Here is a 15,673-nt window from a genome sequence, read left to right on the forward strand (position 1 = left end):
CCAGCAGCTCTTCAGAGCCTCAGGTAAGCACATCGCCTACCATCTGAATACCTGTGATTGAACCTAGGACCGTCTGCATGCCAAGCACATGTTCTACCATGGAGCCCCTTACAGAATTTTTCTACCCACCCACCTGTTTGTGAGTATTTGCCAAAATACTACTCCATACACCATGCAAGTGGAGTGCTGCATGTGCCAAGGGGAGGTTGAGCAGATCTATGCATTCCTGGCATAGAGGAAGTACCCACAATGTCCTACTCATGAGCTGGGGGGGAAGACTGGGAGGAACAATGCTTCCAGCTGCAGCATCTTAGCTGGGTTTCTGAGGGCTCTTCCCGTCTCAGGTATGGATCTTGGGTATGTCAGAAAGTGCAAGTAAAATAACTTTTCTCCCCTGACTTGGACAACTGACCTGTAGGATTCTGGACCGGTCCCATGACACAATTTGTTCTGGTTGTGTTTGTTCTGGTAGACTAGACATCTACACATAATCTACACATAAAATTTCATAAGAGTTTTACAAATAACTAAAAATAAGTCCATCCGCAGTTGTTGCCTGTGTGACTTACATTCAAATACAGATAAAGTTGTAAGCTCTACCATCTATTGAATTATGGGAAGTGGGCATTTGTCTTTCCAGTGTTGTAATATAAGTCTTTTAGCTACAATAAGGGCATGGAGGGTCCCTTTTCATTGACCATCACTTAGGTTCCAGTTAACAGGCAAGTATTTTAAAAGTACACAAACATCCTAAAAAATCAACAGGTATTCTAATCCAAAATCAATATGAATAATAACTTCATCCCCAAAAGATCTAATACCTGGACATGTCCAAAACATATGCTTAAGAGATGTGTCCTGTAAGCTATAGTGCCAGCAATTAGCTACCTAAACATAATTTTTTGCTGAATAAATTGCAGCTTGCCCTGACCTAGCTAGCCCAGTCAAGCCCAATCTCATCAGATCTTGGAAGCTAAGCAGGGTCAGCCTTGGTTAGTCATTAGATGGCAGACCTCCAACCTCCAGACCTCCAAACAGGGTTACAGAGGCAAGCCATGGAAACCACACTAGGGTTTGCCATAAGTCATTTATGATTTGATAGCACTCTCCACCACAACGTTGCAGCTGAAGATCTATAGAGGTAACAGATATAGCAGTTAAGGCCTTATCCCATTGCTTTGGCAAAACTGGGCAATCTAACTTCTTATTCCGTTCATTTCTGATACACTGCATGTCATATTTATCAACCAGGTCAATTATTAATTTTAAAAAATTGTAGGCTTTGTTTTTTGCATAGATTCAGTGAGTTTCTAAAAGTGGGGGAGACTCTGAAACACTCAGTTCTGCAGGACTATATCTGGATACCAACAAATGTAGATGTAAATATTGCCATTCAGCAAAAGTTCACAAGTCATACCTAGACTGCAGGTGAGAAAATGACAAAGAGTCATCATCACAGCCTATCAACTTATTCAAAGTAAAAATCCCCCTCTTTGGTGTAGTGGTTAAGAGAGCAGGACTCTCATCTGGAGATCTGGGTTTGACTCCTCACTCCTCCAATTGAAGCCAGCTGGGTGACCTTGGGCTAGTCACAGCTCTCTGGAGCTCTCTCAGCCCCACCCACTTCCCAGGGTGTTTGTTGTGGAGATAACAGTAACATCCTTTGTAAACCGCTCTGAGTGGGCATTGAGTTGTCCTGAAGGGCAGTAAATAATTCAAATGTTATTATTATTATTGTCTAAACCTTCCACATAAAAGATTTCTTCCCAATTTTTAATAAATATACTAACTACTAAGAACAATTTCATGCCACACTTGTTTATCATTAGCCAAAGAGGGGAGGAGGTAAAGAATTCTTTATTATATGACTCCTAATTTACCATATTATTTTTAACCGCTTCTTTGAAATGATACTTTTATATGAACGGGCAAATGCATTTGGGAGTTTCAAACACATCCTTGGAACGAGCCATCTACAATTAAGGCACAATAACCAGCAGGAAGGTCATCCTCAAGAAATAAGTGTCAGGTGCAGAATACAAGCACAACGTATGCATTGTAACGACTGTCTTCACAGGGCATTGATCTTCCACAATTAAAAACATCAACGGGAGGGTTAGAAAGTTTCTGCCCGTTCTTCCTCCTGTGAGGTATCTGAGAAGGTTGGTACATATAAAAACACTGTCTGCATAGCCAGTTGTCAAGGACATTTTTTAAAACCCTCTTGTATGGATTTAGAATCATAGAACCGGAAGGGGCCTTACAGACGATCTAGCCCCGCCCCCTGCCCAATGCAGCCTAAAGCATCCCTGACAAGGATTCGTCCGGCTGCTCCTTGAAGACTGCAAATGAGGGAGAACCCACCACTTCCCTAGGCAGCCGATTCCACTGCTGAACTATTTTTAATGTGAAGAAGTTTTTCCTAATGTCCAGCCAGTACCTTTTCTCCTGTAGCTTAAACCCGTTATTGCGAGTCCTATCCTCTGCTGTCCTGCAGGGTCTCTGCTGGAGAGACACTGGGTGGGGCTGTGCTTTGAATGCAGAATGTCTCAGGATCAATCCTAGGCATCTCCAGTCTAAAAAGGACCAGATAGCAGATGATGCTAAAAACACACTTCTACCTGAAATGCTGCAGAGCAATTGCCAGTTTAAGGAGATGATGCTGCCCTTGATAGACCAAGGCTCTGACTTGGTATAAGCAGCATCATGCGTTCCTGTGTCACCTAATGAAACAGAGGCATCTCGGAAGGGATGTATAAACATGTTGCTTTGCATTTCTTTCTCATTTCTTACGTTGGTGTCATGATGAGCCTTTTAGTTTTACCTATTTCTGCTGCTGGAGTTGCAGATTTGTTTTCTTTTGCAACATCACTACCCTAGTTCCATGCAACTGATGCAAAAAAATTGCTTAACTTTAATGAGAAAAAAAGATGCCACAAAGAGACACAGCACTAAAAGACACAAGGGTTTGATTTGCAGAAACGGAAAGGGGGCTTTTTGAGCTGAAATGGTGGGATTGCAAAATTTGGTAGCATCCCTACTTCAGGTCATATATCCCTTCTCTAGGCCTAGAGGCATTCTTGTCCACTGGGCAGCCCTAGATGTGTCTCAGACTCTTTCATACTGCCCTTCTTTCACTGCCGAATACCTTTCCTTCATCATTGTTTTTTTGCAGTCCTCGAGAAATGGTTTCCAGGGGACTTAAAAACATGCTTTGAAATTAAGCATGGGTGTAATTTTAAATATCAAAACTTCCATTCTTCCAGCATGACTCTCAAGAGGGGAATAGGAAAGTTTGTGAGCATTTAAAATACTCCACAAGTCAGAGAAACTAAGGTGAATTGAATTCAGCAGGGCTACAGTAGGAAAGAATGATGTTTATTTGCTTGAGAGGAACATTTTTACGACCAATCATGTAGCTTGGGGAATTCAATCATCATCTATATGATTACATAAAATCCGTCAAAGCCGGTGCAGGAAGTGTGTGGAAGACATAATGGAGCATGGAGACCTATAAACATTCTAAAGTGGTTGCTGCGAACTCCAATGCCCTTCACTTACAGCAAATGACACACGTGTCCAGGGAATTTTGACATCACTTCCCCCAATAAATCACAGAACAAAAGTTAAAAGGGATATCTGTGGGCTTTGATTTCTGCAGGCTTATCAAAAGGTGAATAGTTAGCACCTTGCTGTTTCAGGGTGCAAAGGCTGACAGCACACAATTGCACGTTCCTTGTGCAATGTTGGAAGGAAAATACAGCAAGCGGCCTTGGGCTGAGTTCGGTAATTGGTCCACCTATCCCAGCACTATCTACTCTGATTGGCACCAACTGCCCAGAATCCCAGGCAGAAAAGGGTATTTCCCAGTACATGGTGCCTGACAGCCTTTAACTGAAGACGCCAGGACTGAATCTGGGACCCTCTGCATGCAGAGCACGTGCCCCGCCACTGAGCTATGGCTTTCTACCACTGAGACACAGCTGACACGCATAGCAACATCAGCTGAAGAATGCTCAGCAGGGACCTAATCCCAGTGACTATGGGTTAAACTCATCTAAGGAGAAAACTCTGTGTCCCAAAGAAAAAGCAGAGGGTACGGTCCAGCTCACCCTCACGGAAGGCAGGATGTGGTGAGTGTTCCCCTGGTGAACAGATACAGGGCCTCAAGCATACCATGTAGGGTTGCCAGCTCCAAGTTGGGAAATTCCTGGAGATCTGGGGGGTGAAACCTGGAGAAAACTGGAGAAAGTGGGGTTTGGGGAGGGAAAGGACCTTAGCATGGCATAATTCCATACCGTCCACCCCCAAAAGTAGCCATTTTCTCCAGGTGAACTGATCTCTGTGGCCTGGAGACCGATTGTAATTCCGGGAGATCTCCAGCCACTACCTGGAGGCTGGCAACCCTAATACCATGCCACCCGTACCGACAAGCTGCTCCCAGGGGCAGGCAACCCTTCTAAATCAGATCAATAGTCTATCTAATCCACCATTCAGTTTCCTGGGGAGGAACTGGGGAAGATCTTGCTAAGTAGCAGCAGCTGAATAACATTTTGTTGGGTCTCCTCTCCTCTCTGCACTTAAGTATGCAAGGTCTGGGCAGGCCCGGAGGCACAAGCCAAAAGGCCCTTGACCTCCGGTTCTTAGCCCAGGGTACTGGCCTAGAGATGGGCAGAAGAGCAGCCAGCAGAGAGTGTAGAACACCTTGCCCACCAGAAGCCTTCCCTCCTTTCTTGTTCCCCCCCCCCCGTGTGTATTGTTAACCTCACTGGGTCACTATTGGAGAGGAAAACGAAAAATATGGTAAACAAAATAAATAATAAATCATTCCCCACAATGGCCAGAGAGAGGCCAAAAGGAAGCAGGTTCGGTTGGAAATAAGAGCTCACTAGCTGACTGCTCCTCTGCACTCAATGATCAAAACCCAGAGGTCCTATTTCGTTATCATAGCTAACAGCCAATTATAACCCTATTCTAGATGGGCCCTTATTGGGTAGAAAGGCTGCCTACAAATACAAATATTCCCCATAAAAAATTTCAGGCATTTTAAAATCAGTTAAGGTGGTGGCCAACGCCACTTCCTCTGGCTGAGGCCACGGTATCTGTTTTCTGAAGGCAAAACACATCTTCAGAGAACACAATTTCTCATCACGTTGTTTTTTTAAAAGAATCTTTGATCTTATTACCTTTTCTTTTGCCTGGAAAAATTCCCTCAAAAGGCTAGGTAAAAACACCCCATTAAACAGATGAGGACATTTTAAAAAAAAATGGGGGGGAGGGGGAGTTGGAAATTATGGATCAGCGCCATAAACGATTGATGCTTTACATTTTGTACAGTACTCTGTGCCACTGTTGGTGCTGAACAAGCGCTATGGGGGGCGGGGGCGGGACTTGTAGTAAACTGAGGAGAAAATGATTGATAAGGTGACCAGATGGTACACATGACAATGTTTCTGAACCTGGGACAAAGTCAGTGTGAACGTCCTCATTAGAGGAATGGCCAACTGGCTGTCTGAGAGACAGATCTGGCCCACAGATGGTGCCCAGTGGTGCTATCAAACTTAAATCAAAGCATGAGCTTTTTTAAAAAAAGTTTTTTTCCCTCAAAGTTCCATTTTTAAAGGAAAACAACATTATTTCCGAAAGCTGAGTGAGAGAACCAGGGCAAAATGGTGGAAGACCCATCGTCTGATTTTCCCAGTATCTTTTAAAGATAAATTTCTGATTAGGGCACACAGGGAGGTTTAATCCTTTGACTTCTGCCTAGTGTTGTCTATTGAAATTTTCCTCCATGCACTTATTAGAGGTGCAAGGGGGAAAAACATGGACGGACAGAATATGTGCGCTCCTCTTTACCGCCTTCTGATGCTAACAGGAGCTGGGGTTGGGGGAGGTTTTGGTTAGTAAACCATGCAAGGTTTCTCTACTCCTCTTGTAGCCCTGACCCAAATTAGGGCCCAGCATCCCTGATATTTCACTTCTAAAGATCCCAACAGACCTGTGACAACTATCTTGTCTACTTGGTCCTCTGCACTCTTTGTTGTAATGTTAATGTTTCTGTTTGCTTCGCATGCAATGCCTCGGACTGCACTGCAGTAGCACTTCCCTGATCCCCCTCAATGCGCTGCATGGATGCATGGGGAAGAAGAGCAGGCACACAGCAATGTCTGGTGGGCAAAGAGAAAGAGAAGACGACCCTACGGGGGGCAGGAAGGGCTAGTCAAATAGGAACATGAGGTCAGCACCTCTTTCTATTGAGTGTCGTTTCCTCGTCTTGTCTCCCAATTGGTACTCTCGGGGCAACATTCCGCTTCTTCTCGGAACCTCTTTCTCTCAATCAGCTAGACAGCTAGAAGATCTCTATCTCTCCACTTTACCATCAAGTATGGATCCTAAATAAAGTTTATTTATTTATGTATGTATGCATTTATTTATGTTTATTTATTTATGTATCCTAAATAAACTTTATTTACTCTTCAATAAGTTTGCGTGACTATTGTTGCGTCGATACTCTGCCAACAGTCTGCACAATGTGAACGCGCAGAAGTGCCTGCATGTACGTTCCCTCCCCCTGGTCAGGGATGTTGCCAGTCATGGGGAGGGAGCATTGGTGGAGACATGCCTAGGCACTGTGCTGATGAGCCGGTGATCATGTGGAGGGAGGGGTGGGGCCAGCACCCATGCTTGCTCTCCCTCTCTGTGCATGGACTGATGTTGCTTGCATACCTTTTTGTATGCCAAAAAATTGCATCTAGCCCCAGACTGCTGTCTTGCTGACACGTCGGCTGGTGAGAGAAGAATGTGGAAGGTGACAATTTGACTCTCACCTGTGGTCCAGTTGGCCACTATAAGAAACAGGATTCTGGACTAGATGGACCTTTGACATGATCTTGTGGGGCTCTTCTTATGTTCTTAAGAGCCACTTTGGGGCTGCTCTGTGCTTCGGTATTGTAGTAGAACAAGATTGTTAACTTCTGTGTTCTCTCAGCAGTTGCTCTGGCCTCTAGACAGTGATCCAGATATCTTTTTTTTTTTGGCATGCAACACAAATTCTCCTCACAACAGCCCTGCAGAGTAGGATTCCATCATTTTCCTCAACCAAACATACACTTTGAAATTAATTGCTGCCTGCAGGCTTCTTCCGGGAAGCGCACTGGGATTTATACACTCTTGCACACCAAGAAATTGGTTCTTTTTAAAGCAAAGGGGTGAGTAAAAATCAATTACATGAACTTAGAAAATGAAATAACCTTTATAACTGCAGTCCTCTGGCCAATTAATATATGCTTTGCTCATTTCAACAGCCATTAAGTTGATGTTGATGGAAGGGATGGAGAAGACACGAAATGAAAGATCTGGTTCCAACACGGAAGAGACCTGGTAAGTTAATGTACTTTACATGAATAATGTGAAGTGTTGCATGAGACTCTTCCATCTTAATGGAACGTGAGTAGGAAGGCCGGGCCTATCAGGGCGTCCTCTCAATAGTGGTTAAGAGGAACACTCAGGGGACTGAAGCCATTTGTTCTCAGGCCTCCATAAAGCTGAAGAAAGGAAGTGGATGGTCTAAAGAAATCCATCTAGTTACTATTGGGACAGTGATATGTAGTTACGTGCAGAACCACTCTGAAAGATCATGATTCATTGAAAATCTCTCTCTCTCTCTCTCTCTCTCTCTCTCTCTGATCATTTCAGGTGGGTGGCTGTTGGTCTGCAGTAGAACAGCAGGACTCAAGTCCGGTAGCATCTTAAAGATCAAGAGTTACAGAGTATAAGCTTTCGAGATGTAAGTCCCTTCAGAGTTTGATTCTCAGTAGCTTATGCCCTGGAAATCTTGTTGGTCTTTAAGGTGCTGATGTACATATTTTGTGTGTGGGGGGGAGGGGGTTAAAAAGCCCTTAGATAGTTCTCTCAAGCAGGAACATCCAATTCACCTGAACAAAATCAGATGAAAAAATCTAGTCCTATGTCTTGGCAAATTTAGCCAAGAGAGTTTCTTTGCCAGCCTTGGACTCTCAACAGGACACCGATAGTAAGAGATGGATGACTCCCACTGCCTGACTATTATCCTGCACCATGGATCTATGTACTCTAGTAATAATAATAACAACATTCAATTTATATACTGCACTTCAGGGCAACCTAACACCCATTCAGAGCAGTTTACAAAGTTTGTTATCATTATCCCCACAACAACAATCACCCTGTGAGGTGGATGGGGCTGAGAGAGCTCCTAGAAGCTGTGACTGACCCAAGGTCACCCAGCTGGCTTCAAGTGGAGGAGTGGGAAATCAAACCTGGATCTCCAGATTAGAGTCCCGCACTCTTAACCACTACATCAAACTGGCTGAATACTATAATGTATCAGCATTTTCCTGCAAGTGCAAAGCTAACTTGTCACCAGAGGAGAATGCTTCTAGTTCCACCTTCTCCCTGATGTGCTAGATTTCATCTTGCATAAAGGTTTTAACACAAGCAGAGCATTCAAAGCTACGACCTCTAATAAGGACATCCAAGAAGTTACAGTTCAGGGAGGACTGTCCTTGCGACCTCCTGAACATTGGGACTGGCTATTAAGACAGGTCAAACTCTATACAAACTTCATGGGCATGTTAATCTAAGACACAGTGACTTGTGCAAGGTCATCAAGCTAACTTCAGAGCTTAGCAAGGATTTGAAGCTGTAAGATTTTCCCAGAGCCCCTGCTGGGAGCAGATGGATCAAGTATCTCTGGTCTGCAGCGGGCTCTCTTTCAGGCTACGGACCTCATAAGATATCCCATCTTGCCAACCCTGGGCTCTGGCCTGTATTGTTAACGTTAAAGAGCAGCAGATGAGAAACAGGCAGAGAATTTGGATTTGGGGCCACTGCACGAGGACGGGGGAGTTAACCTTTGCCCTCCACCTCACTTTTTCTGATAGAAGACTTCCTCTACCAAGATTGCTATTTGTTCTGAATGGTGCCAGGTGGGAAATGAAAGTGCACTTAACATGTCATTCAGTCTTTCTATTCTACCTGCCAAGCCAAGAATTATGCAAAAAGGAGGCCTCTGATTGCACTCATTTCTGAACCTCATTATGAACCCGACAGAATGAAAAGTACAGATCAAAGCATGCACTCTATGCGTGGAGCCAAAGTGTTTCATACTAATGGAAGGCCCTCACATTGCCTTCTCTTTGCCTCCTCTTAAGAATCTATACAACAATAGCTAAATCTGTTCTGTTTTTTCCTCCTTTTTATTAACTGCAACTAGAGTTGCCAGCCTCCAGCTGTTGCCTGGAGATCCTTCAGAATTACAACTGATCTCCCAGTGTCAGAGATGACTTGACCAGGATAAAATGGTTGAACAGTGTCCCTTGCTTCAGTTTGGTTTGGGTGGAATGTGTGTGATTCCCTGGTGTGATGTTAGTTCCCTTGCTTCACTTTGGATCTGAGGGGATTCCATTCCTGTACCACAGTTTGGTTCTGCTTTCTCTTGGATGAGCTCAGCTTGTATTTGGGAGTGTATCTTGGCCATGGCAGCCTTACCCCAGTGTGTTTCTGCAGGGAGAGTCAGTTTTGACTTTCCCCCCAATGTTAGTAAACAATGGAGTGGCTGGGGGCACCTTCTTTGGGTGCCCATAGAACTGGCCCCTGAGGTCCAATCTTTCAGAAATTTGAGGGGGAGGGTCTTTAGAGAACAGTCAGTAGTAGGTTAAGTCTTGTTGAAAAATATCACCCCCCCAGTCCCCTGAATAGCCCCCAGATAGTTTTCCCCATAAGGAATAATGGAGAGTGGTTGAGGGCACCTTCTTCAGGGCTCATGGAATGGGCTCCTGGGGTTCTATCTTTATGAAACTTGTGGAGTCTTTAGAGGACAGTGAGTAGTAGGTGAATTTTGGTTGAAAAATAACCCCCAAGGCTACTGGATAGCCCCGAGATTGGTTTTCCTATAGGAAACAACGGCCACATTTTACCGAATTTGCTCTATATTATTGGAGAGAATTCAGTAATCATCGATTACCAATTTTTTTCTCCAGTTCAGTATTCCTAAACTGAATTTATCTAATTTTTTTTGCACACCCCTACCTATGGCATTATACACCACTGAGCTCTCTTCCCTCCCCAAAACCTGCCTTCCCCAGGCTCAACCCCTCAGATCGCCAAGCATTTCCCAACCTGGAGTTGGCAACCCTTCCTGCAACTGGGGGTCGTAATTTACTGCTTAAGAAACTGAAACTGCTTAAGATTTTAAGATGCATCTCAAGATGCAACACTGTGAAGGCCAACTTTACTGCCGTCACATCAAACAACACCCTCTCCCCAAAAAATCGATGAAGAGATTGGCAGTCCCAGCACTACTCCATGAATATAAAAGTGAAGAGCAAAACCCATTTTCACTCTAATAATGGAAAAGCCTCTTCACAGATACATCGTTGCTGTGCTGAACATGTTTACACGCTAACATCCAACCCTTCCAACTAAACAGCAAAGCCAAGATCTGCACAACTTAATACTCCATCCCTGATATTCTTAAGGGCAATTAATTCCAGAGGAGTAGCTGCATTAGGGCTGCTTCATGCTATGACCCTGACACAGAGCCGAGCAAAATCTGATTCTAAACGGCAGCTCTTTATTTTGAAGACAGTAACATCTGTAAGTTTTCTACTCTGCACCAGCCAATTTCATTCAGAGTGTCCACACCAGATTGACAGCAACAGAATCCCTCTATGCCATCCGACAGGCACCAAAGGGCAAGATGCTAACAAATCTTATAGGTCTACACACAGTGCCACCCTACAGAATGGGGTGGCCTCCCTGCAATGACTATGACCAGGGCTTTTTTTCTGGGAAAAGAGGTGGTGGAACTCAGTGGTGGAACTCAAGACCACACAATGACGTCACGTTGGGTCAGCTGGAACAAGGGGGGGGTTAAAAGTTTAAATCGCCCTTGGCGAAAATGGTCACATGGCCGGTGGCCCTGCCCCTTGATTTCCAGACAGAGGGGAGTTTAGATTGCCCACTGCACCGCTTGGCGGCGCGGAGGGCAATCTAAACTCCCCTCTGTCTGGAGATCAGGGGGCAGGGCCATGTGACCATTTTTAAGAGGTGCTGGAACTCCGTTCCACCGCATTCCTGCTGAAAAAAAGCCCTGACTATGACCTATATGAATCTCTGCAGCACACAGGTGAACACTATCCCATGGCACTCTTTAGAGACCAATATGTTAATTGGGGAAGGAGGTTTTATCGAGGCATCTGTTTGTTGCCAGACCCAATTCAAGGTGCTGGTTCTAATGTCTAAAAACATAAATGGATTGGGTACCTGAAAGACCTCTTATGCCTGCCCAGGCCTCTCAAGACACCTCAAAGGCTCTTCTGTGAATTCCTCCCTACCTTTAAAGGTGATGTGGACATGAGGGCTAAAGCTTTTGCAAAGATTCTCCTGCCCCCAACTTAGAATGTTCTGCCCCATTTCCTGGCACTTTGAGGGGGGGGACATTTCTTGGTTCCCAGCAAAGACTTTTCTGTTTCAAATGGCTTTTAATTAATCTGCACCTTTGCTTGGCTGGGTTTTATCTGTGGCTTTGGGGTTTTATGATTAACTGGTTTTTATTTGCTGTTTTGTATTACAGTTTTACTGGAGCAGGTTGATTCTTCTTGGGGGGGGGGGGTCTGACACGAGGCTATATTTTTAAATTTTAATGAATTGTACACAGCCTCAGACACTGCTAGTGTTGGAGTGTTATTATAAATATTTTAAATATTTGGAATCTGGGGTGGGAGAGATTATGTGTGCAAGACTCCTTCTAGTTAGTCATGTGCCACATGCAATACTAGGAATGGTTCCACAGCTAAAGTTCACTTCATGAAAGAAGGGATCCCCAGCAATGTACACAGAAAGTAAATGGCAGAAAAGTTATCAAACTCAAGATTTACAAGACAAATAATTCCTTCACATTCCATTACAACAGAGGGCATGAATTTGATCATTCCATTTAAACATTTAATATATCCAGCATACATACATGCAGGGATGAATAGTATCAGGTTAGTCAGTAACAGAACAACAAAATTCAATTCCAGTCGCACCTTTAAAAGACTCGACAAAGTTTTCCAGAGTATAAGTTTCATGAACCAAAGCTCACTTCATCGGAAACAGATGAGAATGTATCTGATAAAAGCAGCTTTGCCTCACAAAAGTTTATACCCTGGGAAATTGTGTTGGTCTTTTAAAGATGTTACTGTACTTGAATTTTGTTCTACAGAGAGAGATACATGCACATATAGACTGCAATGGTCAAAAATACCTAGTTGTTTGAGTAAGGGATTAGCAATTGCTATACCATTATCATCCAAAATATTTCTGTTGAACAACGTTTTCAATATTCCGAGGCAATTCCAAAATATTATCTTACACTTTGTGGTGATTTCTAGACTGGTTTTTGCCAGGAAAAAAGACTCATGTTCAAACATTAAAGACTGGCTCAATAACAATAAAGAAACTTTTATTCTGGTTAAGTTAACATTTTTACAGAGACGAAAAACATCTTGGAAAAAACTGAACACGGAAACTTTGTACATCTCAGTTTGAACATCACGTTATGCCGATATCAAACCAACACTGTACATTCTTGTTGGGGTAGTGCACGTGCCTTCCTCCAATCTCACGTGCCCTCCCTCCTCACACACAGTGCAGTGAAGGCATTCTGCTTCAAAACAAGCTCCAGTTATCCATATGACTGCAGGAGGCTGGGTTAACTATAGTTAGTTTCCTCCATTCCAGGTCAGGATTCTAATTCTGATGGTTTATAATCCTGGTTTCTATGGGCTGGGGGAGACTAACTTTGGTTTCTAATGCACCTAACATTCATATGTCATAGTAACTGGAGTTTGCTTTAACCCAGGATTCCTTCGTTGTGCTTTGTGCAAGAAGGGAGAGGGAGAGGGAGAAAGAAATGAGGTGTGTTGATCCACAAGCAAGTTTCATGTACCATGTCAGCTTAATGCAATGTCTGAAAGCAGCCTTTTTTCTGGCATCCATCCAAATGCAGAAGAACCACCATAAAACTAGATAATTTGAGATCTATTAATGTCATAATAATATTTAAAAACTCTGCTTTGCTTCTCTTTTCTTTCTTAAAAGGAGCTCTTTTGCTGTATGATTGACTATGCAATCCTATGCAGAGTTATTCTTGTCTGATCCCACTGAAATCTGCGTAGGATTGAATTGCGCGACATCGCGCAAAACTCTAGCCAGAAGACGCTATCTTCCGCATTTTTTGCGCGACGTTTCGCAACGTTATGGAAGCAGGTTAGTAGTGTGAAAATGGCCATAGTTAGTGGAGATACCTGCATTCAGACAATCATACTAATCACACCTAGTTTCATGCCATGTGTTAACTTAGACTCTGATTTCCATATTCCTGCCATTGGTGAGGATCTGCAGCAATTGACTGCAACTATCTGAGGCCAGGGGTACCTTGTTAGAGACCAACAAGATTTTCAAGGTATAAGCTTTCAAGAGTTAAAGCTCCCTTCTTCAGATATCATTGCCACAACTCATTCTACTATAATATTGACTGCAAAAGATGGAAGTACTGTACCTTGTTTTACCTGTAAGGAACACACACCTGACAAAAGGCAATCTTCACATCCAGGGTAGGTTCACTGCAGAAGTATAAGAAGTGGCGGCTCATAAATACCTGTAAAATTCAAGGAAGAAGAGCATGAGTATCTACCACTGACTTCTGACATGGAATTGCAGCATTGGAAGTACGTCATTGTATCTGTGTGACCTGGGTGTTTCAGCTCAGTGGGAAGGGAAGGGTATCAAGAACTGCGCCCTCCAATCAGACTGCAGAGATCAAATCTCAGGAAGTGGGGAACCGGGTTCCAGGGTGCAACACTGGGCATTTTCCAGGTGGAAGGTCTTCCCCTACAGCAGCAACAATGTGGATGGCAAGCATTTCCCTTGAGCTGATAAACCATATGCAATACTTTCCCAACTTATGGATGGGGGCTGTCAAGGGAATGGTGCTGTGAATAACGATGGCATGGCCTACAAGGACAAAAGTAGAACCTACCAAGCAAACAAAGAATACCAAAACCATTCGGAGCAAGACTGGAAATTCAAAATGGGATTGGGTGGCTGGGGGACTTAAGATGCCACATCACCTGGCACATCCGAAAGATCTTGTAATCATCTTCCAAGTAGCAAAGCACAGGCAATAGTGCCATTGGCTGTAGCTTTGGAATTGAGATTTTCTAGGACTTTCTGTTAGAGATTTCTCTGATCTGTAAAAGTGTTCTGGATGACTCTAGGGTTGCAGCCCTAAGCACCTAGTTAGCTTTCCTATATCAGATCATTTCACTCCTGGAAGGGGAAGGAAGATGGCATGGTATAGCCTGATCTCATCAGATCTCAGAAGCTAAACAGGGTCAGTACTTAGAGGAGGGACAACCAAGGAAGACTCTGTGGAGGAAGGCAATGGCAAACCATCTATGCCTCTCACTTGCCTTGAAAGCCCCTTGCTGAGGTTGCCACAAGTTGCTTGAGACTTAAGGGCAATTTATACACACAACTCCTAGCAAGAGGTACATCGCAATAATGTTTTAGGTTCATTACTGGGTATAGTACACAAGCAAATACTAATACAGAATCTCTGCTTCCATTCTAAGCCTTTGTTAGAATAAGATGATTCAGCATCCTACTATATAAAAGGCAAACCATGTTCCTGACAACTCACCTCCTACCCTGGTGCGCCTCCAGAGACCGCTGCCATGGAGGGAAGCCCAGATGAGGCAGCCTGTCCCTCCAGAGAGCGCGCCACAGCGGGAAGCCTAGGCCGGGATCAGGTGCAAAGCAGGCAGCAATGCCTGCCCCCCATCTTCACCCAGCTGGGATCAGGAGTGAAGCAGGTGGCAATGCCTGCCCCCTGCCTTCACCCAGCTGCGATCAGTAGCAGAGCAGATGACAATGCCCACTTCCTGCCTTTACCCAGCTGGGATTAGAAGCAGAGCAGTTGGCAATGCCCCCCCACGCATCCGCCTTTACCTGGCCGGGATCAGTCTCAGAGGAGGAGGCAATGCCCACCCTCTCCTTTCTAGAGCCCATTGTATTTTTTCCCACAATGGGCTTTGTTACTAGTTCTTAATTTTAGCTAAATAAGCAGAAAACCACACACACATGATCATTGGTACACAGATCATTAAAGGAGAGCAAGTACATAAGTCCAAGTAAGTTTCTTATCCCCAAGATAAGCAGGTCACAAGCAAGGCGCCCCTTCTAAGAAGAAACCTCTGATCAATTCAATTTCTCATATCTGTAGGATTTTAGCATCATCTCTTAACAATAGCTAACTGTCCTGCTTGATAAGCATTCACATTCTTGGCTAACTAATCATTTTGTAACTTCAAACATCATACAAGATTATCTATACTTGAAACATCTTCTTACAATATATGCAAGATTTAAATCCAGTGACTCCTTAGAAACCAACAAGATTTTCAGAGAGTCAAAACTCCCTTCATATACTAGATATCTTCAGCTACTTTGACTCTCGAAAGCCTATACCCTGAAAATCTGGTTTAAATCTGGTATAATCTGGTATAAAATCTGGTCTCGAAGGTGCCACTGGACTGAAATCCTGCTGCTCTGCTACAGACCAATACAGCTTCCTACCTTAAAATAT

General features: G+C 43.9%; 1 protein-coding gene across 2 annotated transcripts in view; it reads right to left on the reverse strand.

The window, feature by feature from the left end:
* MAPK10 (mitogen-activated protein kinase 10) overlaps positions 1-13,678 on the reverse strand; it is a 125,355-nt gene extending 111,677 nt beyond the window's left edge. For both annotated transcript variants that reach the window (XM_054989957.1, XM_054989956.1), the window contains exon 1: positions 13,613-13,678. In XM_054989957.1, the coding sequence (XP_054845932.1) occupies positions 13,613-13,678 (66 nt within the window). The remainder of the gene's footprint in view (positions 1-13,612) is intronic.
* Between the last annotated feature and the right edge of the window lie 1,995 nt (positions 13,679-15,673).

Source organism: Eublepharis macularius, chromosome 10 (assembly GCF_028583425.1).
Source record: "Eublepharis macularius isolate TG4126 chromosome 10, MPM_Emac_v1.0, whole genome shotgun sequence".
NCBI lineage: Eukaryota > Metazoa > Chordata > Lepidosauria > Squamata > Eublepharidae > Eublepharis > Eublepharis macularius.